General features: G+C 42.7%; 1 protein-coding gene across 1 annotated transcript in view; it reads right to left on the bottom strand.

The window, feature by feature from the left end:
* Window positions 1-25,573, bottom strand: part of LOC124711449 (myrosinase 1-like) — a 538,885-nt gene that overhangs the window by 16,795 nt on the left and 496,517 nt on the right. The window contains exon 9 of the mRNA XM_047241532.1: window positions 8,214-8,362. Coding sequence (XP_047097488.1) covers window positions 8,214-8,362 — 149 coding nt within the window. The remainder of the gene's footprint in view (window positions 1-8,213; window positions 8,363-25,573) is intronic.

Genomic DNA, 25,573 nt, shown 5'->3' with positions numbered 1-25,573 from the left:
GTATATAAATGCTTGTACATATGAATTGCGTTATTTTTGTTATTCTGAAATTGTAGCAGCAAGACTTGTCCAATATCATTGTAAAATTGATTTATGGATGAACAAAACAACAACAACAACTACTACTACTACTACTACTACTACTACTACTACTACTACTACCACCACCACTACTACAGGTGTAGTACAGGGACTCATGCAGGGTCTGCTCTTGTTCTTGTTATGATCTTACATCATAGGTTCAAGAAGCAGAAATAGTTTATCTTGCTGATGAAGCAAGTATTAAAATCAAGCCAAATGAATTAACTTAAAAATCTGAAAACGCAAATAATTTTTTTTTCCAAAATTACAGTTGCTCGAATGAGATTTCAATTTATATGTTTACTCATCAAAAATTGCAAGCATTGAATAATAAAATATCAACAGTTGGTATATTTTGTGATTTTTTCCCATGCCATTTGAAAGTGTATATCATATTGGTGGTTTCACAAATAACTGTCCATGTACCTAAAATCCCATAAACAATGCAGAAATATAATCAATCAGAATCAGGTGAGAAACGCCAACATTCAGTCGACGATTAACGGTAATACATATGGTGCTACAAAGATCAATCTGAGGACCATTTGTTTTTCTTCTGTGTGTAAATAATATCATACAACCTGCTGATTCCCATATAATTACTTATGCTGGTGACACCATACTGCTGTTTTATGGTGATAACAAGGAGGATACGACACATTTTTAACATACGTGACATCACAAATGACTAAATATTTTAGTAACAATGGCTTAAAAGTCAGTACCATAAAATCACAGTTACTGGAGTTCAAAGCAGGCAACTCATGCCACAGTTGTGTAGGACATATTTGTGGAATTTCATACAGAGACAATGAAGATTGTAAATTTCTTGGTCTGCATTTGTATGTCAGTCTTCAGTGGGAATCAATGTCAACTTTGCATGCAAGAAAATAATCAGTGAATTCTAGTCACTTAGCCAATGGTCCAGAATTGTATGTGATATAACGCTGAAAATGGTATAGTATGGGACAATGTTCCCATTTATACATTATAATGAAACACACATGACACTGGTGTAATATAAGTAAGTTATGGGAGAGAGCTAAGAGGGAGAGAGAGCCAGTGCACTTAAACAGAATACCGGTGCTACAAAAGAGCCGTTAGGCTGATACATGGTCTGGGCTAGAGGGAGATCTTTCATGACGTTCTTATCGAAAGTAAATATCTCACAGTATACACAATTTTTTTTAAGCCATCAGGCCAATGCACCCATATGTTCTGATGAACATAATCACAGCACAAGAAATAAAGAAATAAGCACAATTATTTCAGTCAAAGAACAAAATTAAAAATATAACATAACAGTCCTTATATCAGTGGCTCAGTGTGGTACAACAAATTGTCAGAATTTGTAAGAGCACATACTGGTGATCCATTTAAAACAAAATTTAAGTTTCTTGTCGTAAATAAGTGTCTGTATTCACTGAAAGAATTCTAAGCTGTATATATTTTATAGATTAACCTTTGTAGATAAATCTGTTATGTATTAAATGCCTGTACAAAAATACTGCATGATATATAGTGGAAGATGCTCTAACATGACATACTATAAGGGAAATATTCTACTGTGGGTACATTTTCTGAAGTATAAGTTAACACTACAAGTATAAGTTAACATTAAAGCTATTAACTACACAGTGATATAGGAAAGAAAACTATGTTATACCTTATATGATTGTTACAATGTAGTATTAGAAAGATTACACAATGTCATGTCCTGAGAGTCATTGGGCAAAATGACATACTCTTGTGTCTTCTATGGATGTTCACTTTTATTTGCAAATATCATATGGAAACACCACAAATAATGGCTTGTCAAATTATAGGTAGGCTATCAAATGTGTGGGGTCTTGACCAGTGAGACACTCCAACACAGCATCTCTGATTATAGAGTGGTGCTGAGTAGATACTCTCTGCCAGTTTAGCCTGGACCCAACCTGCGTCATGTTAGGACATTGTGTAAATAAGGTATTGAACTCTAATGTATGGAATTGTGTTGTATCTTGTCACACCTGCCCATACTCAAGTTCCTAAAAGGTGACTCTTGGCTATCTCATCGTGTTGTATTTTCTCACTTTACTGCTGAGCCGATTACTGTGGAACAATAATGCAACCATTATTGAAATCTGCACCTACACATTTTGCATGAACTGACAGTGATCTGCATGCATCCTTGTTTTACATGCTGCACTATGACACAGAACATTTGTCCACGGTACATCAAACTGTTTTCATACCTGAAACAATGACACAAACATGTAGTGTACCGCCCACCAGTGCATCTACGGTGTCCCACCTGCCATCAGTGTGCAAGAAATGGCCCATTTGGGCACAGAATATATAACTGATGTGTTTGACACTCTACAACAGTGCTTACAATATTCTCCACAGGATGTAAACTCAGATATGAAGTGTCGTTACAATGCTGGATGGATACACACTATCCATATAGTTAGACAGCACATTCTTTTTGATGGTATGTTTTGATCACACCATGTTTGAACAGGAATCATTTTCATGATTGCACCTTTCAACCAGTTGAACAGTGTTGAAACATAATTTTCTGCCTACTATTTTGTACAGTCGACAATGTGTGGTCGACACCATCAACAATGACAGCCATCTTGCCTCACCGCAACCTCCACTCACCTCTCGAGAACAAGAACCTGAACTCACATGACTTCAGCTGACCCTCACTGATCGTGACACCCTCATCGACATGCCATCTCAGATTGTCATGGCATCTGGCATCCCCTTCGTGCCATGGCAGTCAGCCATAATGTCATGCCTTTGTCCAAATGACACTGTGATGACATGACTCACTCTGATCACCACCTTGGAAGGAGGTGACACTTCCTTGCAGTGGTGCCAGAAAACATAACAAATTCTCATGCAGCGAATACTAATCTCCCACCACGCGCCAAGTCTATGCTGGTTCCACCTGTGTTTCGGCTCTTCCGCATGCAAGTGCCAATATCTGCACACATTTAACTACTGTGTTGCATGACCCGCACCATGTGCACTAAATCACAGATCCTATCTGATGTCATACTGCAGCGTTTGCACCACAAGAAGAACAGTGTTAATGCAATGAACAAACATTCCATGATGATATCATGGTTCCACAGACATCTATTGGGCAACTTGTTACATACAAGAAGCCATCTTTGCAACATTTGTTCCCTCCTGAACAATTGCAACAACTGCATACAGGTTGTGGCATACAATCTGCTGGTTTCAAACAACCCCTCCCCTTACAACAAATGACAACTGCAGCGCAGGGGATGCAATCTACTGCCCCTGTCACAGTTAGGAAATCTCAACCTGATGACTCACATCCTAATGGTCTGGTCATGCCTCACACAGACAACATTTATGGCACATCTGGCCAGGTGCATCTGTGTCTCCATCCTGTGAGAAAGGATCCACCCGTGGCCTGCCTCACAGCCAGCCATGAAACATGCGGTCACACACACCTGTTCACAGATGACCACACCAACAACCCACCTCCCTTCTCTCCTCATCGTCTGCTCTTCACTAGAGGGTGGAGGGATGGCTCTGTGGGTACTCAACCAGTGAGACTGCCCAACACGAAATATCTGACTATTGAGCAGTGTTCAGTAGATGCTCTCTGACAGTTTAGTCTGGACCCAACCTGTGTTATGTTAGGATGTTTGGTCCACAGCAGTATACATACTCTGTGTAAATAAAGGAGGGAACCCTAATGTATGGATCTGAGTTGTATTTTATCACACCCATCCGTACCTGAGTTCCTACAACTGCTTATTGTTTGTTTTATTAAATTAAATATGAGTTTACCTGCCATCAATGGCTGCTTGCTGAACTGGTTGCCAATTTCATTCCACATGGTGTGACGAAGCAAGCTGGGATAATTTTATTCCCCCTCTTGTTTTGCCATCTGCCTCCTTAAAATTCATTTTTTTCCACTTTTAACTAATTACCATTAACATACATGAGCATAATCCACATTTTCATAAAAGAGAAAGGTTGGCACTCAGTTTTAAGGAATGTAAACCAGATCTAATTTTGTGCTTGGTTTTATGTATGTAATTGATTTTCTAATTTATTTTGACTATTCCTAGTTAGTATCTTTCACTATAGGGCAAAGTCAGTAATTGTTTGATAACTTAAATTCTATTGTTGACACATAAATAAATATAAATTCTGCAATAATTATAAACGTTTGGAAGACGAAATGCTAGTGATATTAAAGTATTTATTTGGCTCTATTTGAAAACATGTTAGCAAAGCCAGTTCTTAATTAATTCCAAAGTAATTAACAGTTCTGTCAAAAGTATTGTTTGCATAACTATATGTGTTAGTTTTATGATTTAAACAAATTATTTGGCCTAACTCTTGCAATAGAGGAAACTTAAAAACATTCTGCCTAACTCATGTACTAAAAGAAACCGTTAAAAGGACTGAATTTTTATATGTATTCAGTTCATTTAATGAGTTAGGTTTTAATTGTAATTTCTGTAAATTAAACTTCGAACTCATTGCATTAACTCAGGGTACCCTCCGCCACACACCGTCAGGTGGCTTGCGGAGTACGGATGTAGATGTAGATGTAGAACAATTTGTAGTTTCAGCACCTATTATTATGGGGATATATAAGGGCCCAATTTTTGGTCCCGAGACAGTCAGTCCACAGCTGAGCTTCAGATGAGGAACCTGTGTTGGTTAGATCAACAACAATGCATCCTTGAAATAAGTGTTACCTAATTAGGCTGTGTGTAAAAACAATGACAGTGACTGTTTCCATACATACCTTTCTGTACTACAGGACTTGTGAACTTTTTGGTTAGGTTTTTTACTGCTAATAGATGTTCAACAGTAAACTACTGTAGCAGTATGTGGATGTTCGCCTGAAAACTATTAATGTGGCTTATCGAAAGTTAAACAATAGTGCACTGGCCATATTAAATGTGTATATGGGGGGTTGTGAAAAGTGAAAGTAAATAACAGTGAAGCACAAGCGTACATCTGTTGGCTACATCAATTACAGCAGACTGCAGTCGCACTTCCACAACCCATATTTCAGCCAGTACGTCGACACCGAGGACAACAAAAGAAGAAACAAAGAAGGTGAACGGCTACAATGGCTAACTCAAATGCTAGTTTCTTTACGTCATTCAATGTAAGGCATAACAGCCTGGATTCAAGGTCTTTAATGTGCTGTTTTACCTCAGTTTCTAAATATGTTCAGAGCATTGCTGGAATCAACCTAAGCCATTATCAGCACTTAAAACTTACTTATCCTTACCATGTGTTCTCCTTCTTGAAGTAGTCTGAGGAACACGAGGTATTTTTCAAGGCCACTAGCAGTTAATTTGCTTGTTAGTAACACTATTAGTAGCCTTCTGTGCAGGCAATTAATCAGGCTGTCCGAACAGGCCTTGGAATACCCAATGGTACTGGCCAACTGCTGTGTCATCCTCAGCCTACTGGTGTCAGTGGAGGTGGATATGAAGGGGCATGTGGGTAGCACACTGCTCTCCTGGATACTGTCAGGTTTCATGACCAGATCATTCCCTCATAATTACTAAGCTAATCATGTGTACATATCCACTTACTCATTCCACATGATTTCAATAAAATACCCATTCAAATGATCCATGCAACATGTAACTAATGAACAACCAGTTCCCTGCAAATGGATAGCTATTGAATTTAGATGAAAATGATACATATGATTCAATGGAAAGTTCTGGATAGTAACAACAGTGTAGAAAAGATAGATTGCTACTATTTACATAGAGGGCACACTGACTTATGGACAGTCACAATGAAAAAGACTGCTAAAAATATAATCTCTTGATTTAAAAAGACTGTAGCAACTACAACACATTCTGTACCAGAATTTCAAGCACCTCTTGTCACACACTGAACTGAGGAATACCTTTCCCATTGTCCTCCCCCTACCTCCTAAAAAGATATTCCACCATCCACCGAACCTATGCAATCTCCCCGTCTGTATCTACTCCATCCCTGCTCCCAACTCCCTGCCTTGTGGCTCATACCCCTGCAATATTTCTAAATGTATGGCCCATCCCATACATCCTCCCACTACCACCTACTCCAGTCCTGGCACAGCCCTCTCCTACCCCATCAAAGGCAGGGCTACCTGTGAAAGCAGCCATGTGATTTACTAACTAAGCTGCACCATTTTCTATGTGGGCATGACAACTAACAAACTTGTCTGTCCACATGAATGGCCACCGCCAAACTGTGCTCAAGAGGCAGCTGGACCACCCAGTTGTCGAGCACACTGCCCAACACGAGGTGCTTCACCTCAGTGACTGCTTCACAACCTGTGCCATCTGGATGCTTCCTACCAACACCAGCTTTTTGAATGGTGCAAGTGGGAACTGTTCCCACAATATCTCTGTTGTTCCCTGGCCTCAACCTTCGCTTTTCCCTGTCCTCTTCCTACTTGTCCACTTCCCTGCTCCCACTCCAGCACTACACATGCGTCTAACCCACAGACAAACCTACTGGTCTTTTCCCGTTCTCTACTTCCCTCCTCTCCCCTCTCCCTCTCCCCTTCCCCCCTCCATCCCCAGCATGGCCTCCTGACTCTACACCTAACAGCCCATCCTGTCTCCACCACATCCCTGCACACTCCCACAGGCAACATATCATCTTTCTCCCCTAAGCAGCTATCCCTGCCCCTCCCTTGCAACTAAACACTTCTCTATGTGGAGAGTAGCAAACCATTCTTTTCACGTTGTTGTTATTATATACAATTGAGTGTTGCGAAAAGCCTGACCACAGACTTCAGATAATGGATAAGGGTAAACCAGTAAAAAAATGCAGAATATTCTACGTTCTAGGGAGTTTACATTAATAAGAACCTGAACTGTGTGTCACATGCTACAGATCTTTTCAAACATCTGAGATCTGCAGCTTCTGCATTACAGATAGTATCATATGTTGAAGACAAAAATATAAAAACAGTTGACTTATTTTTTCCTATTTTTCTACACTTATGTGGCATCATACTCTGAGAAAATTTATCAATGAGGAAAGAAGTATTTGTTGCACAGAGGCACTTACTAAGATTTATGTGTGCCATCCACTCTGGAACATTTGGGTGTACCAACAGTAGCCTTGCAATACATTTACTCTCTTACGAGGTTTGAGATGGAGAGAGGAAGAGAAGATAGCTAAGTATAAATCACAGTGTGCATGAAAAAACCTTAAGAAATCATTAACTGGTCAGCATGTCACCATATTTTCTGCTGCAAATATGTACTGTAATTGTAAAACTGTCTCACAGTGAAAGGCAGTGCTTGGTTTGTGATGATACACGATACTGGTACCTTTGACAAAAAAGAGTGTTAAAATAATGTTTTATGATTGGCGATTTATCTGGTAATAAACATGCGACCAGTCACTTTTTTATGAATTATTCAACCACGAATATGTTTTCAAGCCACCTCAGGCTCATCATCAGATGGAGGTGTTACAAGAACATTATGTTGTGGGCCAAGATGAGATAGATGCAGTGCTGGTGCTGCTGGCAGAAATGATAGAAATTTAGTAATAGGTGACAAAATGTTTATGAACCTGAAAGTTTTTTTATGTTTTAGGTACTTTCAGGTTTGTAAACATTTCATCACTGATTACTAAATTTCTGTCATTTTCCCAGCAGCACCAATACTGCATCTAGCTACACTTGGTCCACAACATAATGTTCTTGTAACGTCTCCATCTGATGATGAGCCTGTAGTGGCTCGAAAACACGTTCATGGTTGAATAAATTGTAAAAAAGAAAGTGGCTGCATATTTATTACATGATAACTTACCAGTTTAAATCATAGTTGCAGTTCGTCATCCACAATGGATCTACTGAAATGTTTTAAGATGTCTAAATTTCAAAAGGTTCACCCCTGAAGGCTACAGTACTAGAATCTTTTCTTTTGCTAATCAAGCACTGATAAGAGGTAACAGTTATGATCCACAGAACATGCTAATAACTACCTAACTAAGAAACTATATCTTTATTCCACACAAAATAAGTAGGTAAACATTTTTTAAAAAATTGTTAATCACTGTCCTTTGAGTAATTCTTAAATTTCAGGTATTTTAACAATAAACCATTTTACCTTGAGCCAGGATGATGCAGATGAAGGCCATTTGGGATCATAGCTTCTAATAACTCCTGAATCTCTTTGAAGAGATGGAATTTCTCCTTCAGTGCCCGAAGCGGCATATCGTGTTGTGTAATGATTGTATGCGAAGAAATCTGCTGTACCTGAAAACAAGATTAAACTGGAATAAACACTGTTGATTTTTAAGAGGAACATTTTTATCATGTTTCACACTGCTTAATCCAAAATGCAAAATGCCATAAAATATAGTTGTTATCCCACAAATATGTAAACTACTTTCTTGAGATCATTCTATGATAAATGTAATGCACAAGCAAATAAAAATTAGATTCTGAGTTGGTTCATTTATTTGTATTTGCATAACATCTAGAAGCTGTTGCTAAAGCATAATGACAGTTGTGTAGGTGGTCTGAAACATACTCCTTCCTGATCCACAGAATGAATGCATGTGTGAGTGAATAATGTAAACAGATATTTTTTCCCCTTTCACTGAGAAATAAAACATAAAGTTCATTTTTCAGTCCAGTTATTATCTTATTATCTAATTTTGGGAATTATCCATTTAATCTGGTTCATACACATCACCTCTAATCACCATTGTACAGCATTCTACCAGAATTGACATGAAATGTAAGTAGCCTAGGGGAAACTAAACTCCAAAGTTATATTTTATGACCCTATCCTGTACAAATATGCAGGTAAAATGAACTAAAAGTAAAACAGAAACTCATGTAAATGCAGCTGGATAAGTAACCCATCAGTCATAAAGCCATATAAAGTGGAAAAGGGGTGCAAAAGAAACTGGATATGTAACCCATAAACTCAACATAATTATATTCACAATGAAAGGTCTGGCATATGCAAATGAGGGTGTAATGATTGTGAAGTATCATATATATGCCAGACTGGCAGAATGTTTGAGACTAGGTTCAATGAACACAGGCCAACTAAGAAAGACCAGGCTAAACAGAATTACATGTTTTCTGAGCATCTTTAGTCAAGTGGACACTAATCCCCCACACTAGAAATCTTGAGAACACTGCACCTTGCCCAGAAGGAGAGAAAGCTGCAGCTGCTCGAGGAGCTGGAAATTGTTAAGTATCTGTATGCTGATAGGACAAGTCGCTGAACGGTCAGCCGATTAGCAGAAATAAAGTACATTATGATACAATGCTACCAGTGTTTGGAGTGTTGCTTTAATGATATCTTTATTTTATGTCGATAGCACTATTTTTTAAATTGTTTGTTTTGTTATCAGGCAAGTTAGAGGCATTACATTTCAAGGTGGGCTTTTCAATGGCCTTATTTTATCATAAGTGACTTTACTTTTTTGTATTTTATGTCTTATGTTTCTTTATTTTAATGGCTAAAAATAGGCTTTTGTCTCTAGTTTGCAACATTTATGATTGCCCCTGATCCTGATGCCTTGATGTTTGGGTCTGTTGATCTTGAATGCATGTACTGTGTGTGTACTTTAAAATTTAGCTATTTTATCCTGTACCACAGAACTTTGATGACATATTTTGGATCCCTGTTTATCATGTCACCATTTTACATATTTTTTCTGCTTGATGTAGGGGTACCTTAATGTAATTTTGGTTAGATGAGATTGCAATGCTTTACATATATACATATTAATCTATTTGTTTTATACAGATCTACATTTCATAGATGTGCCTTACACCAGTCTTGAATGCCAGCTGGGCACCTTTTGCCACATTGTACATGGTGTTTGCATCCTGGTCGGTCACAGTAATATTTGTGTTCATGCCAAACGGACATTACTGGGTGTTATGCAGCTCATACCACATTTATTTTGTGAGCGTGGTCCTTTTCTGTGCTGCTGTGGTGGAGTTGACTGGTGTGCTTAAAGTAACATGTGATAGCTTCTGAAATTTTTCTGCGCCTTCTTGTATCTCCTTGAACAGAAACTGATGGTTTTCTTTTGTTTTAACGAGGTCCACTTTCCATTTTATATGTTTTATGATGGATGGGTTACATATCTAATTACTTTTGCATCCATTCTCCATTTTATATGGATGGATTACATATTCAGCTACTTTTATGAAGTTTCTACAGTTATTTTACCTGCACAGTCACACAAGATAAGTCCATGCCCCTTCCTCTATATGTTTATAATAGATTGTTTTATAGACAATCTGATGATATCTTGAAAGGGAGAAATGCATTGTTAATATTAAATAACTTTGCAACCAAGACTGTTTTTATTTTGAAATAATTCAAAACCGATTGATATACCACACCACTACAATTGAGCAGGAAAAATATTATATTGTTAACGAGATATGTAGAACCAACTCCAGAGAAAGAATGGATACGAAATCCAAGGATTGGGGGCAGGAGTTGTGCAAGAATGGACGAGTATATTGTTTAGGTTCAGTGGATGGTGGAATACCACTGTGAGAGGGGTGGGAAGGATAGTGGGCAGGGCATTTCTCATTTCCTAATGCATCCCCTGCTCCCAATCCCTTACCTCATGGCTCATACCCCTGTAATATACCTAAATTCAAGACCTGTCTCACACATCCTCCAATGACCATCTACTCCAGTCTGGTCACTAACATCACCTATTTCATCAAAGTCAGGGCTACCTGTGAAACCAGTCTACAAGCTAAGCTGCAACCACTGTGCAGCATTCTATGTGGGCATGACAAACAACAAGCTGTCTGTCTGCACGAATGACCACCAACAAACTGTGGCCAAGAAACAAGTGGACCACCCTGTTGCTGAACACACTGCAAAACATGACATCCATCATTTCAATGACTGCTTCACAGCCTGTGCCATATGGATCCCCCCCACCAACACCAGCTTTTCTGAACTGAGCATGCAGAAGCTTTCCTTGCAATACATTCTATGTTCCCATAACCCTCCTGGCCTCAACCTTCATTAGTCACTGTCCTCATCCATCCAGCCCCTTCCCTGTTCCCATTCCAGCACTACACAGGTGTCATTCCACCACCACACCCAGTCTTTTTATTTTTCTCTCCTTTTCCACAACTTCCCCCCCCCCTCCCCCCTCCTCCCCCTCCCTGTCCATCTCTCCCCTGCCCTCTGTTTGAACTGCAGCAATTCACTGTCTGCCACCCCGACCATACTATCCCTCCCCCTTTCCGCTGCAGCCATCTCCTTACCCCCACCCAGTCGCCATTCCCATCATGCACTGATGCTGCTGCTTGCAGTGTGGTTTCAGTTGCCTGAGACTGCAGTCAGGTGTGTGAGTTGCATTTGTGTGTGTGTGTGTGTGTGTGTGTATTGTTGATGAAGGCCTTAATGGCTGAAAGCTTTAAATGTGAGAGTCTTTTTGTTGTGCCTATCTGTGACACAGCATGTCATGGTGAAATACAAATAAAATTGTTTTGCGCCATTCCATTCTTGTTTCACAATGACAAGCCCATACCTATTCCTTCATTAATGTTCAGCTAACACAGTGATAAACTGAACAATAGAAAATCCAGGATGGAATGTAACAGTATTATGAAAAGGGTAGTTGTTACTCACCATATAGCAGAGATGCTGAGTCACAGATAGGCATGAAAAAAAGACTGTCAGAAAGTGAGCTTTTGGCAGACAAGGCATTCATCAAAAATAAATAAACACACACACACACACACACACACACACACACAAATGCAACTTGCTCCACTTGTGTGTGTGTTTTTTGTTTATTTCTGATGAATTCCTTGTTGGCCAGAAGCTTGTCTTCTGTCAGTCTTTTTGTTGCGCCTATCTGTGACACAGTACCTCTGCTATATGATGAGTAGCAACTAACCCTTTCACAATACTTTTACAGTAATAAATTGCATTGTCATAAGTCCATTTGAGCAGCAGTAATATAAAATAAACAGTAAGCTAGGTCAGAAAAAATTACAAGCCTTGTAAGAAAATCACCCACGTAATGAACTAGCAGCACAATCATACAATGAGGCTGCTGCCTATGAGATAATGTGTAAATGAAGAAGTGGCTGGTGGGGTTCTGATGCTTCTGCACTGTTTAGTGGTTTGAGTGGGTCATTCCTGTGGGGTAACACCTGTCTGTGGCAACAGAGGAATGTGATGAAAGTTTATTTCATCATTGTTTAATTAACCTGTGCTTTAGTACATATTATGTGAGTTTATTTCATCATAGCTTAATTAAACTGATCTTAAACCATTATTTTGCTCTTACATGTTCACTTTGGTAACGTAAAGACAGCTGTTCCTTACATGTGTCAAGGGTTAAAGAAAATAATATCTGAGCCACAACACTTCAGATTTGCACACCAAAAATCCTTACAGGATAGAGCTGTTCTGAAAAACTGTGATAATTTTGATCTCAAACTATACATGAACACACCTTTAATCCAAGAGCAACACTGATAATGGATTCATAATATATTTAGTCTGGAATTTAATGAACCTTATACTCAGCTATGAACACAAAAGCATTACTATTACATGTATTAAAAGCAGAATTGAAGGACATAATCAGTAGCAACTTATTTTTTTGCTTCAGAAGAAACCACTAAGCTATTACAAAATTCTCTTGACCTAATAAATAACATAAGAGTCCAATGCAGAAAGTATATTTCTGAAAGCTGCCATGACCTTATATCCTCAAAATCAAATTTTGATAGCATTTAAATGTATGAACAAAATCATAATCATGAAAGGAGCCTAAAAGCAATTGTGCATTTCATGCAATGACTGTAATGCAATGTGAATTTGAATATAACACATAAATGAATGTATCACTAACTCTTAACATATCCCATCAATGAGTTAGTTTGTGTAATACTGTCGTATAAGAACAAATTCTCTTTCTCCAAACAGATTATGTGTCACATTGGTTGTATACAGCAGGTTAGAACTGTGAGCCAGGCATAAATTTTAAATGAGTCATAGAACTACCAAGATAACCAAATCATGGTCTGACTCATTGCTGGTCTATACAGACTTTCACTATTCAAGTTAGGAGGACTACTTCATACTGGTTGGTACCACTGCTTAAGTGCTGTAATGGGTGGCATACAGTTCTTTGTTAGAGATGTATGGTAATGTAGTGACCTGAAGATTGACTGAGAAATCACAAGCAACAATTTACTGTCACAGAGAGATGTGTTTTGTCTTTTGTAAGCTCTTTGTATTGTGTTTGGCACATTCTCTTGTGACCCAGCAACACTGCAAGCTGTATGTGCTGTCACAGTGGATGAGCACATCAGTCACAAAATCCTACAGTGGTGACCCAAGAGGGAACACGAGGAAATGACAGACCAACTTGGAAGTGTCAGCGTTAGACAAGAGGACATAAATGAGGTATAGCAAACACGATACATCACTGCAGCAAGTACTTCCACTGACCAGCAACCACTGATTCATCTGTTTCTTGAACAAGATAGGGCCACATGCCCAGTCAAACTGCAGGTATTCTGAACATCTAGACCAGAACTCAGGGTCATGGAAGCTGATAGCATTTCTTGCCAATATGGTATTTAGTCATAATAGAGGGAAACATTCCACGTAGGAAATAAATATCTAAAAACAAAGATGATTTGACTTACTAAATGAAAGTGCTGGCAGGTCGACAGACACACAACCAACCACAAACATACACACAAAATTCAAGCTTTCGCAACAAACTGTTGTCTCATCAGGAAAGAGGGAAGGAGAGGGAAAGACGAAAGGAAGTGGGTTTTAAGGGAGAGGGTAAGGAGTCATTCCAATCCCGGGAGCGGAAAGACTTACCTTAGGGGGAAAAAAGGACGGGTATACACTCGCACACACACACACACACACACATATCCATCCACACATATACAGACACAAGCAGACATATTTAAAGACAAAGACTCTGGGCAGAGATGTCAGTTGAGGCAGAAGTGCAGAGGCAAAGATGTTGTTGAATGACAGGTGAGGTATGAGTGGCGGCAACTTGAAATTAGCGGAGATTGAGGCCTGGTGGATAATGGGAAGAGAGGATATATTGAAGAGCAAGTTCCCATCTCCGGAGTTTGGATAGGTTGGTGTTAGTGGGAAGTATCCAGATAACCCGGACGGTGTAACACTGTGCCAAGATGTGCTGGCCGTGCACCAAGGCATGTTTAGCCACAGCGTGATCCTCATTACCAACAAACACTGTCTGCCTGTGTCCATTCATACGAATGGACAGTTTGTTGCTGGTCATTCCCGCATAGAATGCGTCACAGTGTAGGCAGGTCAGTTGGTAGATCACGTGGGTGCTTTCACACGTAGCTCTGCCTTTGATCGTGTACACCTTCCGGGTTACAGGACTGGAGTAGGTGATGGTGGGAGGGTGCATGGGACAGGTTTTACACCGGGGGCAGTTACAAGGGTAGGAGCCAGAGGGTAGGGAAGGTGGTTTGGGGATTTCATAGGGATGAACTAAGAGGTTATGAAGGTTAGGTGGATGCCGGAAAGACACTCTTGATGGAGTGGGGAGGATTTCATGAAGGATGGATCTCATTTCAGGGCAGGATTTGAGGAAGTCGTATCCCTGCTGGAGAGCCACATTCAGAATCTGATCCAGTCCTGGAAAGTATCCTGTCACAAGTGGGGCACTTTTGTGGTTCTTCTGTGGGAGGTTCTGGGTTTCTGAGGATGAGGAAGTGGCTCTGGTTATTTGCTTCTGTACCAGGTCGGGAGGGTAGTTGCGGGATGCGAAAGCTGTTGTCAGGTTGTTGGTGTAATGCTTCAGGGATTCCGGACTGGAGCAGATTTGTTTGCCACAAAGACCTAGGCTGTAGGGAAGGGACCGTTTGATATGGAATGGGTGGCAGCTGTCGTAATGGAGGTACTGTTGCTTGTTGGTGGGTTTGATGTGGACGGACGTGTGAAGCTGGCCATTGGACAGGTGGAGGTCAACATCAAGGAAAATGGCATGGGATTTGGAGTACGACCAGGTGAATCTGATGGAACCAAAGGAGTTGAGGTTGGAGAGGAAATTCTGGAGTTCTTCTTCACTGTGAGTCCAGATCATGAAGATGTCATCAATAAATCTGTACCAAACTTTGGGTTGGCAGGTATGGGTAACCAAGAAGGCTTCCTCTAAGCAACCCATGAATAGGTTGGCGTACGAAGGGGCCATCCTGGTACCCATGGCTGTTCCCTTTAATTGTTGGTATGTCTGGCCTTCAAAAGTGAAGTTGTGGGTCAGGATGAAGTTGGCTAAGGTAATGAAGAAAGAGGTTTTAGGTAGGGTGGCAGGTGAACGGCGTGAAAGGAAGTGCTCCATCGCAGCGAGGCCCTGGACGTGCGGGATATTTGTGTATAAGCAAGTGGCATCAATGGTTACAAGGATGGTTTCTGGGGGTAACGGATTGGGTAAGGATTCCAGGCGTTCGAGAAAGTGGTTGGTGTCTTTGATGAAGGATGGGAGACTGCACGTAATGGGTTGAAGGTGTTGATCTACATAGGCAGAGATACGTTCTGTGGGGGCTTGGTAACCAGCTACAATGGGGCGGCCGGGATGATTGGGTTTGTGAATTTTAGGAAGAAGGTAGAAGGTAGGGGTGCGGGGTGTCGGTTGGGTCAGGAGGTCGATGGAGTCAGGTGAAAGGTTTTGTAGGGGGCCTAAGGTTCTGAGGATTCCTTGAAGCTCCGCCTGGACATCAGGAATGGGATTACCTTGGCAAACTTTGTATGTGGTGTTGTCTGAAAGCTGACGCAGTCCCTCAGCCACATACTCCCGACGATCAAGTACCACGGTCGTGGAACCCTTGTCCGCCGGAAGAATGATGATGGACCGGTCAGCCTTCAGATCACGGATAGCCTGGGCTTCAGCAGTGGTGATGTTGGGAGTAGGATTAAGGTTTTTTAAGAAGGACTGAGAGGCAAGACTGGAAGTCAGAAATCCCTGGAAGGTTTGGAGAGGGTGATTTTGAGGAAGAGGAGGTGGGTCCCGCTGTGACGGAGGATGGAACTGTTCCAGGCAGGGTTCAATTTGGATAGTGTCTTGGGGAGTTGGATCATTAGGGGTAGGATTAGGATCATTTTTCTTCGTGGCAAAGTGATACTTCCAGCAGAGAGTCCGAGTGTAGGACAGTAAACCTTTGACGAGGGCCCGTTTGGTTGAATCTGGGAGTGGGGCTGAAGGTGAGGCCTTTGGATAGGACAGAGGTTTCGGATTGGGAGAGAGGTTTGGAGGAAAGGTTAACTACTGAATTAGGGTGTTGTGGTGCCAGATTGTGTTGCTTGGAATTTTGAGGTTTTGGAGGGAGTGGAGCTGGAAGTGGGAGACTGAGCAGATGGGAGAGACTGGGTTTGTGTGCAATGAGAGGTGGTTGAGGTTTGCTGGAAAGGTTGTGAAGGGTGAGTGAGTTGCCTTTCCGGAGGTGGGAAACCAGGAGGTTGGATAGTTTTTTGAGGTGAAGGGTGGCATGCTGATCTAATTTGCGGTTGGCCTGTAGGGGGATGCTCTGAATAGCCGGTGTGGATGTGGGAGAGGAAAGATTGAGGACTTTTATTAAGGATAGGAGTTGACGGGTGTGTTCATTGGCTGAGTTGATGTGTAGGTGAAGGATTAGGTGGGTGAGGGCAATGGATTGTTCAGTTTGGAACTGGTATAGGGACTGATGGAAAGAAGGGTTGCAGCCAGAGATGGGAACTTTAAGTGTGAGGCCTTTGGGGGTTATGCCAAATGTCAGACAAGCCTGAGAAAATAAAATATGAGAGCGTAATCCGGCTAGGGTGAAGGTATGTTTGCGGAGGGGATGTAAATAAAACTTAATGGGGTCGTTGTGGGGGTGTTGTGAGGGTGACATGGTATTAGAAGGTGGAAAGTGTAACATGAGGTTGAAATGAAAATGAAAGATAAAAATATATGGGGAGAGATAAGGGTGAACTAGAAAGTAACTGGAGATCTGGTATGGAAAAAGGCGAAAAACTGTTGGGGTAGTTGATCCTGTGGTGAACTTGGGTTGGTAGACAGCGATGTGCATGAAGGTTAGGTGGTTGTGTTGCCGCTAAAACACGTTAAAGGACGGAGAAATTCGGGAAAATTTCGAAAACATGTGTAAATGTATTAAAAGGAGTGGTGTTGTGGTGAAAGATTACGAAAATGGGGCTAACAAATGTGAATAATGACGTTAAAACCTGTGGGGAGCGGCTAAAAATGATCAGTGATGTGCGAAAAACGGAAGTGGAAATAAAGTCAAAGTTATTAGAACTAGCCGAAATGGTTGTTTAATACGTGAAAGCAGCTGTTATTGAACTAGAAACGGTGGATTTCATAGCAGCGGTAGTGTTGAAAGCGGAAAATAAAAATTATTTGGTTTTGGTTTGGAAGTGGGTAACGTATTATTGAGTATATATAGGCAGGATAAAATTGTATTGCGGTAAAAAGTGGAAGGTGAATACAAAGTGAGACTACTGGTGAAAACAGAAAGAGAAAATAAAGAGAAAATAAGACGACAGGAAAGATTTCGAAATGTAACAGCGACAATAATGAACGTAATTGTTGGGTTCAAATTAATGATATGGTTATAATAGAGGGAAACATTCCACGTAGGAAATAAATATCTAAAAACAAAGATGATTTGACTTACCAAATGAAAGTGCTGGCAGGTCGACAGACACACAAACAACCACAAACATACACACAAAATTCAAGCTTTTGCAACAAACTGTTGCCTCTTCAGGAAAGAGGGAAGGAGAGGGAAAGACGAAAGGAAGTGGGTTTTAAGGGAGAGGGTAAGGAGTCATTCCAATCCCGGGAGCGGAAAGACTTACCTTAGGGGGAAAAAAGGACGGGTATACACTCGCACACACACACACACACACACATATCCATCCACACATATACAGACACAAGCAGACATATTTAAAGACAAAGACTCTGGGCAGAGATGTCAGTTGAGGCAGAAGTGCAGAGGCAAAGATATTGTTGAATGACAGGTGAGGTATGAGTGGCGGCAACTTGAAATTAGCGGAGATTGAGGCCTGGTGGATAATGGGAAGAGAGGATATATTGAAGAGCAAGTTCCCATCTCCGGAGTTTGGATAGGTTGGTGTTAGTGGGAAGTATCCAGATAACCCGGACGGTGTAACACTGTGCCAAGATGTGCTGGCCGTGCACCAAGGCATGTTTAGCCACAGCGTGATCCTCATTACCAACAAACACTGTCTGCCTGTGTCCATTCATACGAATGGACAGTTTGTTGCTGGTCATTCCCGCATAGAATGCGTCACAGTGTAGGCAGGTCAGTTGGTATATCACGTGGGTGCTTTCACACGTAGCTCTGCCTTTGATTGTGTACACCTTCCGGGTTACAGGACTGGAGTAGGTGGTGGTGGGAGGGTGCATGGGACAGGTTTTACACTGGGGGCGGTTACAAGGGTAGGAGCCAGAGGGTAGGGAAGGTGGTTTGGGGATTTCATAGGGATGAACTAAGAGGTTACGAAGGTTAGGTGGACGGCGGAAAGACACTCTTGGTGGAGTGGGGAGGATTTCATGAAGGATGGATCTCATTTCAGGGCAGGATTTGAGGAAGTCGTATCCCTCCTGGAGAGCCACATTCAGAATCTGATCCAGTCCCGGAAAGTATCCTGTCACAAGAGGGGCACTTTTGTGGTTCTTCTGTGGGAGGTTCTGGGTTTGAGAGGATGAGGAAGTGGCTCTGGTTATTTGCTTCTGTACCAGGTCGGGAGGGTAGTTGCGGGATGCGAAAGCTGTTGTCAGGTTGTTGGTGTAATGCTTCAGGGATTCCGGACTGGAGCAGATTTGTTTGCCACGAAGACCTAGGATGTAGGGAAGGGACCGTTTGATGTGGAATGGGTGGCAGCTGTCGTAATGGAGGTACTGTTGCTTGTTGGTGGGTTTGATGTGGACGGACATGTGGAGCTGGCCATTGGACAGGTGGAGGTCAACATCAAGGAAAATGGCATGGGATTTGGAGTACGACCAGGTGAATCTGATGGAACCAAAGGAGTTGAGGTTGGAGAGGAAATTCTGGAGTTCTTCTTCACTGTGAGTCCAGATCATGAAGATGTCATCAATAAATCTGTACCAAACTTTGGGTTGGCAGGCCTGGGTAACCAAGAAGGCTTCCTCTAAGCGACCCATGAATAGGTTAGCGTACGAAGGGGCCATCCTGGTACCCATGGCTGTTCCCTTTAATTGTTGGTATGTCTGGCCTTCAAAAGTGAAGAAGTTGTGGGTCAGGATGAAGCTGGCTAAGGTAATGAGGAAAGAGGTTTTAGGTAGGGTGGCAGGTGATCGGCGTGAAAGGAAGTGCTCCATCGCAGCGAGGCCCTGGACGTGCAGGATATTTGTGTATAAGGAAGTGGCATCAATGGTTACAAGGATGGTTTCTGGGGGTAACGGATTGGGTAAGGATTCCAGGCATTCGAGAAAGTGGTTGGTGTCTTTGATGAAGGATGGGAGACTGCACGTAATGGGTTGAAGGTGTTGATCTACGTAGGCAGAGATACATTCTGTGGGGGCTTGGTAACCAGCTACAATGGGGTGGCCGGGATGATTGGGTTTGTGAATTTTAGGAAGAAGGTAGAAGGTAGGGGTGCGGAGTGTCGGTGGGGTCAGGAGGTTGATGGAGTCAGGTGAAAGGTTGTGTAGGGGGCCTAAGGTTCTGATGATTCCTTGAAGCTCTGCCTGGACATCAGGAATGGGATTACCTTGGCAAACTGTGTATGTGGTGTTGTCTGAAAGCTGACGCAGTCCCTCAGCCACATACTCTCGACGATCAAGTACCACGGTCGTGGAACCCTTGTCCGCCAGAAGAATGATGATGGACCGGTCAGCCTTCAGATCACGGATAGCCTGGGCTTCAGCAGTGGTGATGTTGGGAGTAGGATTAAGGTTTTTTAAGAAGGACTGAGAGGCAAGACTGGAAGTCAGAAATTCCTGGAAGGTTTGGAGAGGGTGATTTTGAGAAAGAGGAGGTGGGTCCCGCTGTGACGGAGGACGGAACTGTTCCAGGCAGGGTATGAAAAAAGGCGAAAAACTGTTGGTTAAGTTGATACCAGATCTCCAGTTACTTTCTAGTTCACCCTTATCTCTCCCCATATATTTTTATCTTTCATTTTCATTTCAACCTCATGTTACACTTTCCACCTTCTAATACCATGTCACCCTCACAACACCCCCACAACGACCCCAATAAGTTTTATTTACATTCCCTCCGCAAACATGCCTTCACCCTAGCCAGATTACGCTCGCATATTTTATATTCTCAGGCTTGTCTGACATTTGGCATAACCCCCAAAGGCCTCACACCTAAAGTTCCCATCTCTGGCTGCAACCCTTCTTTCCATCAGTCCCTATACCAGTTCCAAACTGAACAATCCATTGCCCTCACCCACCTAATCCTTCACCTACACATCAACTCAGCCAATGAACACACCCGTCAACTCCTATCCTTAATAAAAGTCCTCAATCTTTCCTCTCCCACATCCACACCGGCTATTCAGAGCATCCTCCTACAGGCCAACCGCAAATTAGATCAGCATGCCATCCTTCATCTCAAAAAACTATCCAATCTCCTGGTTTCCCACCTCCGGAAAGGCAACTCACTCACCCTTCACAACCTTTCCAGCAAACCTCAACCACCTCTCATTGCACACAAACCCAGTCTCTCCCATCTACTCAGTCTCCCACTTCCAGCTCCACTCCCTCCAAAACCTCAAAATTCCAAGCAACACAATCTGGCACCACAACACCCTAATTCAGTAGTTAACCTTTCCTCCAAACCTCTCTCCAATCCGAAACCTCTGTCCTATCCAAAGGCCTCACCTTCAGCCCCACTCCCAGATTCAACCAAACAGCCCTCGTCAAAGATTTGCTGTCCTACACTCGGACTCTCTGCTGGAAGTATCACTTTGCCACGAAGAAAAATGATCCTAATCCTACCCCTAATGATCCAACTCCCCAAGACACTATCCAAATTGAACCCTGCCTGGAACAGTTCCGTCCTCCGTCACAGCGGGACCCACCTCCTCTTCCTCAAAATCACCCTCTCCAAACCTTCCAGGAATTTCTGACTTCCAGCCTTGCCTCTCAGTCCTTCTTAAAAAACCTTAATCCTACTCGCAACATCACCGCTGCTGAAGCCCAGGCTATCCGTGATATGAAGGCTGACCGGTCCATCATCATTCTTCCGGCGGACAAGGGTTCCACAACCGTTGTACTTGTTCGTCGGAGTATGTGGCTGAGGGACTGCGTCAGCTTTCAGACAACACCACATACACAGTTTGCCAAGGTAATCCCATTCCTGATGTCCAGGCAGAGCTTCAAGGACTCCTCAGAACCTTAGGCCCCCTACAAAAGCTTTCACCTGACTCCATCAACCTCCTGACCCCACCGACACTCCGCACCCCTACCTTCTACCTTCTTCCTAAAATTCACAAACCCAATCATCCCGGCCACCCCATTGTAGCTGGTTACCAAGCCCCCACAGAACGTATCTCTGCCTACGTAGATCAACACCTTCAACCCAATACGTGCAGTCTCCCATCCTTCATCAAAGACACCAACCACTTTCTCGAACGCCTAGAATCCTTACCCAATCCGTTACCTCCAGAAACCATCCTTGTAACCATTGATGCCACTTCCTTATACACAAATATCCTGCACGTCCAGGGCCTCGCTGCGATGGAGCACTTCCTTTCACGCCGTTCACCTGCCACCCTACCTAAAACCTCTTTCTTCATTACCTTAGCCAGCTTCATCCTGACCCACAACTTCACTTTTGAAGGCCAGACATACCAACAATTAAAGGGAACAGCCATGGGTACCAGGATGGCCCCTTCGTGCGCCAACCTATTCACGGGTCGCTTAGAGGAAGCCTTCTTGGTTACCCAGGCCTGCCAACCCAAAGTTTGGTACAGATTTATTGATGACATCTTCATGATCTGGACTCACAGTGAAGAAGAACTCCAGAATTTCCTCTCCAACCTCAACTCCTTTGGTTCCATCAGATTCACCTGGTCGTACTCCAAATCCCATGCCACTTTCCTTGATGTTGACCTCCACCTGTCCAATGGCCAGCTTCACACGTCCGTCCACATCAAACCCACCAACAAGCAACAGTACCTCCATTACGACAGCTGCCACCCATTCCACATCAAACGGTCCCTTCCCTACAGCCTAGGTCTTCGTGGCAAACGAATCTGCTCCAGTCCGGAATCCCTGAAGCATTACACCAACAACCTGACAACAGCTTTCGCATCCCGCAACTACCCTCCCGACCTGGTACAGAAGCAAATAACCAGAGCCACTTCCTCATCCTCTCAAACCCAGAACCTCCCATAGAAGAACCACAAAAGTGCCCCACTTGTGACAGGATACTTTCCGGGACTGGATCTGATTCTGAATGTGGCTCTCCAGCAGGGATACGACTTCCTCAAATCCTGCCCTGAAATGAGATCCATCCTTCATGAAATCCTCCCCACTCCACCTAGAGTGTCTTTCCGCCGTCCACCTAACCTTCGTAACCTCTTAGTTCATCCCTATGAAATCCCCAAACCACCTTCCCTACCCTCTGGCTCCTACCCTTGTAACCGCCCCCAGTGTAAAACCTGTCCCATGCACCCTCCCACCACCACCTACTCCAGTCCTGTAACCCGGAAGGTGTACACGATCAAAGGCAGAGCTACGTGTGAAAGCACCCACGTGATCTACCAACTGACCTGCCTACACTGTGACGCATTCTATGTGGGAATGACCAGTAACAAACTGTCCATTCGTTTGAATGGACACAGGCAGACAGTGTTTGTTGGTAATGAGGATCACCCTGTGGCTAAACATGCCTTGGTGCACGGCCAGCACATCTTGGCACAGTGTTACACCGTCCGGGTTATCTGGATACTTCCCACTAACACCAACCTATCCAAACTCCGGAGATGGGAACTTGCTCTTCAATATATCCTCTCTTCCCATTATCCACCAGGCCTCAATCTCTGCTAATTTCAAGTTGCCGCCACTCATACCTCACCTGTCATTCAACAACATCTTTGCCTCTGCACTTCTGCCTCAACTGACATCTCTGCCCAGAGTCTTTGTCTTTAAATATGTCTGCTTGTGTCTGTATATGTGTGGATGGATATGTGTGTGTGTGTGTGTGTGTGTGTGTGTGTGTGTGTGTGTGTGCGCGAGTGTATACCCGTCCTTTTTTCCCCCTAAGGTAAGTCTTTCCGCTCTTGGGATTGGAATGACTCCTTACCCTCTCCCTTAAAACCCACTTCCTTTCGTCTTTCCCTCTCCTTCCCTCTTTCCTGATGAGACAACAGTTTGTTGCGAAAGCTTGAATTTTGTGTGTATGTTTGTGGTTGTTTGTGTGTCTGTCGACCTGCCAGCACTTTCATTTGGTAAGTCAAATCATCTTTGTTTTTACAATATGGTATTTACAATGACACAGCTCCAGTTCACTATGTCATTGAACATTTAAAAGACTTGCAGACCGTACAGGTAAAGGAGAATTTACTTATATGCATTGAAAATTTGCTTACCTAATAAAACAGTCCACACCTACTCCATAGTTTGGATTACAGAGGTTATTATGTTACAGAAATCAGATGAGGGAAGTGAGCCAACCAAACAACCCTTGCTAGAACTTCATTCAATGGCAGGTTCGGATCTGTTGCATGAGAGATCAGTGAGAATGATTTGGTTATAAAGGCTTCCTGATATCAAGAGAATGATACTAGCCAGGGACACAGAATTGCCTCTAAGTGTTGACAGAAAAGCAGAGGCCATTTCTGCTAGTCTACAATTCAATATTTGCAGCACTGTGCTAGAACTGATGTGGCTGATGGGCCTGAATCAAGTGTTTCAGAGGCAGTTATATGTTCTGGCCCATACCAGACATTCGACTGGATGCTCTGACAAATTCCACAGAGCAAGCTGGCAGGGATCTTTCAGGCAGTCAGCACATAAGTTGTGCCACCACAGAATAGGTAATGTTTGGAGGACACAAAAACTAGCAGAAGGTGTCAAGCCCCAATCAAGCAGTATAAATTCAGGACAAATAAGCATAAGGATTATTGGTTTTGGTTTCACCAATGTTTAGGAGACAGGGCATGCAAGTGCACGACCCCTCTACAAATATCCAAACTCCCTTGATGGACTTTAAAGGGCGCTACACACCATGGTGCTGCATTTTTCAGTCACCCCTCCCCCCTTCACCTGCTGTGACTACTGTGCTGAGTATTCTGATGACATCCATAACTGAAAAATTACACAGTGTGCTTTCAGGCACAAAGCACAAGATGATTTAAGTGGAGAAACCACTGTGTCATTTTCCTGCACATAGCACTGAACAGGTGAATTGGTCTAATTCTGGGAGGTCTCAGTTTTCTTGGCCCTAGTGCACAGAACAGCAAGACAACAGTTTTTTTTTCAGATAGCAAAATATGGGTGCACAGAATCATAAATTTGAACCTGTACACAGAGCACAATCAATCAATGTACAGCTTCATTGCATTACTTTCGCATCTGGCTGCAAGAACCTCATCTTTGAGGAGCTATGATTTTATTTTGGTGATACAACCATTAGGCCTAATGTGCCTGTTTAAAATCCACAAAGAATTGGTTTCATGAGTGCACTGGGTGTATCTTGTCCTTATCGTGGACATGTATTCAAGAACAAAGTTTTAGGCGGACACAGGTTCAGACCTAGGTGTGCCACTGATAAGTCATTTGGAACCGATCAGTCTGTTGGCTCCACTACATCTCACAGCAGCAAACAATTCAGACATCACAGCATACAGCAAGAATATCATGACATTAGACGTTTGCTTAAACAAACAATTTGAGAGGAATTTCTTGGTAGGGGGATGTCAGTGACACCATTTTGGGAATGGATTCTTTACACCATTTCAAACTGGCCATGGACTTCAACAGAGGAACACTGCAGAGACTGTTGCAGCGGTCACAGCTGCAGAGTATGCAGGAGATCTGAAGTATATTTTGGATGAGTTTCCTTGAATAACATCAACGACAGATGCAAAGAGCACGGCCAGACACAACACACTGCACTTCACTTGCACTTCAGTAGGTCTTCTGGTAGTGACCATACCCTGATGGCCAGCACCTAAGCTTATCCATAAATTTTTGTGGCACCAACTGATGTTGAAAAGATGGCCCTCACCATGCAATTTGGATTATTTGAGTACCATTATATTGCATAAGGGTTGAAGAATGCCATGCAAACTTGGCAGTGCATCATCCATCAAGTGTTCAGGGCTTCGAATTCCTCTTTTGTTATGCGGATGACATCCTGGTTTTACTCAATACTAGATCCATCTGCGTCAAGTTTTTTGGCATTTACAGGAATATGGGGTGGTAATCAGCTGAGATAAATGTGCATTTGGTAAGAGCAGCA

The sequence above is a fragment of the Schistocerca piceifrons genome, chromosome 8 (assembly GCF_021461385.2).
Source record: "Schistocerca piceifrons isolate TAMUIC-IGC-003096 chromosome 8, iqSchPice1.1, whole genome shotgun sequence".
Classification (NCBI taxonomy): domain Eukaryota; kingdom Metazoa; phylum Arthropoda; class Insecta; order Orthoptera; family Acrididae; genus Schistocerca; species Schistocerca piceifrons.
The sequence above is the reverse complement of the archived record's forward strand: the minus strand, read 5'-3'. Positions and strand labels throughout refer to the sequence as shown.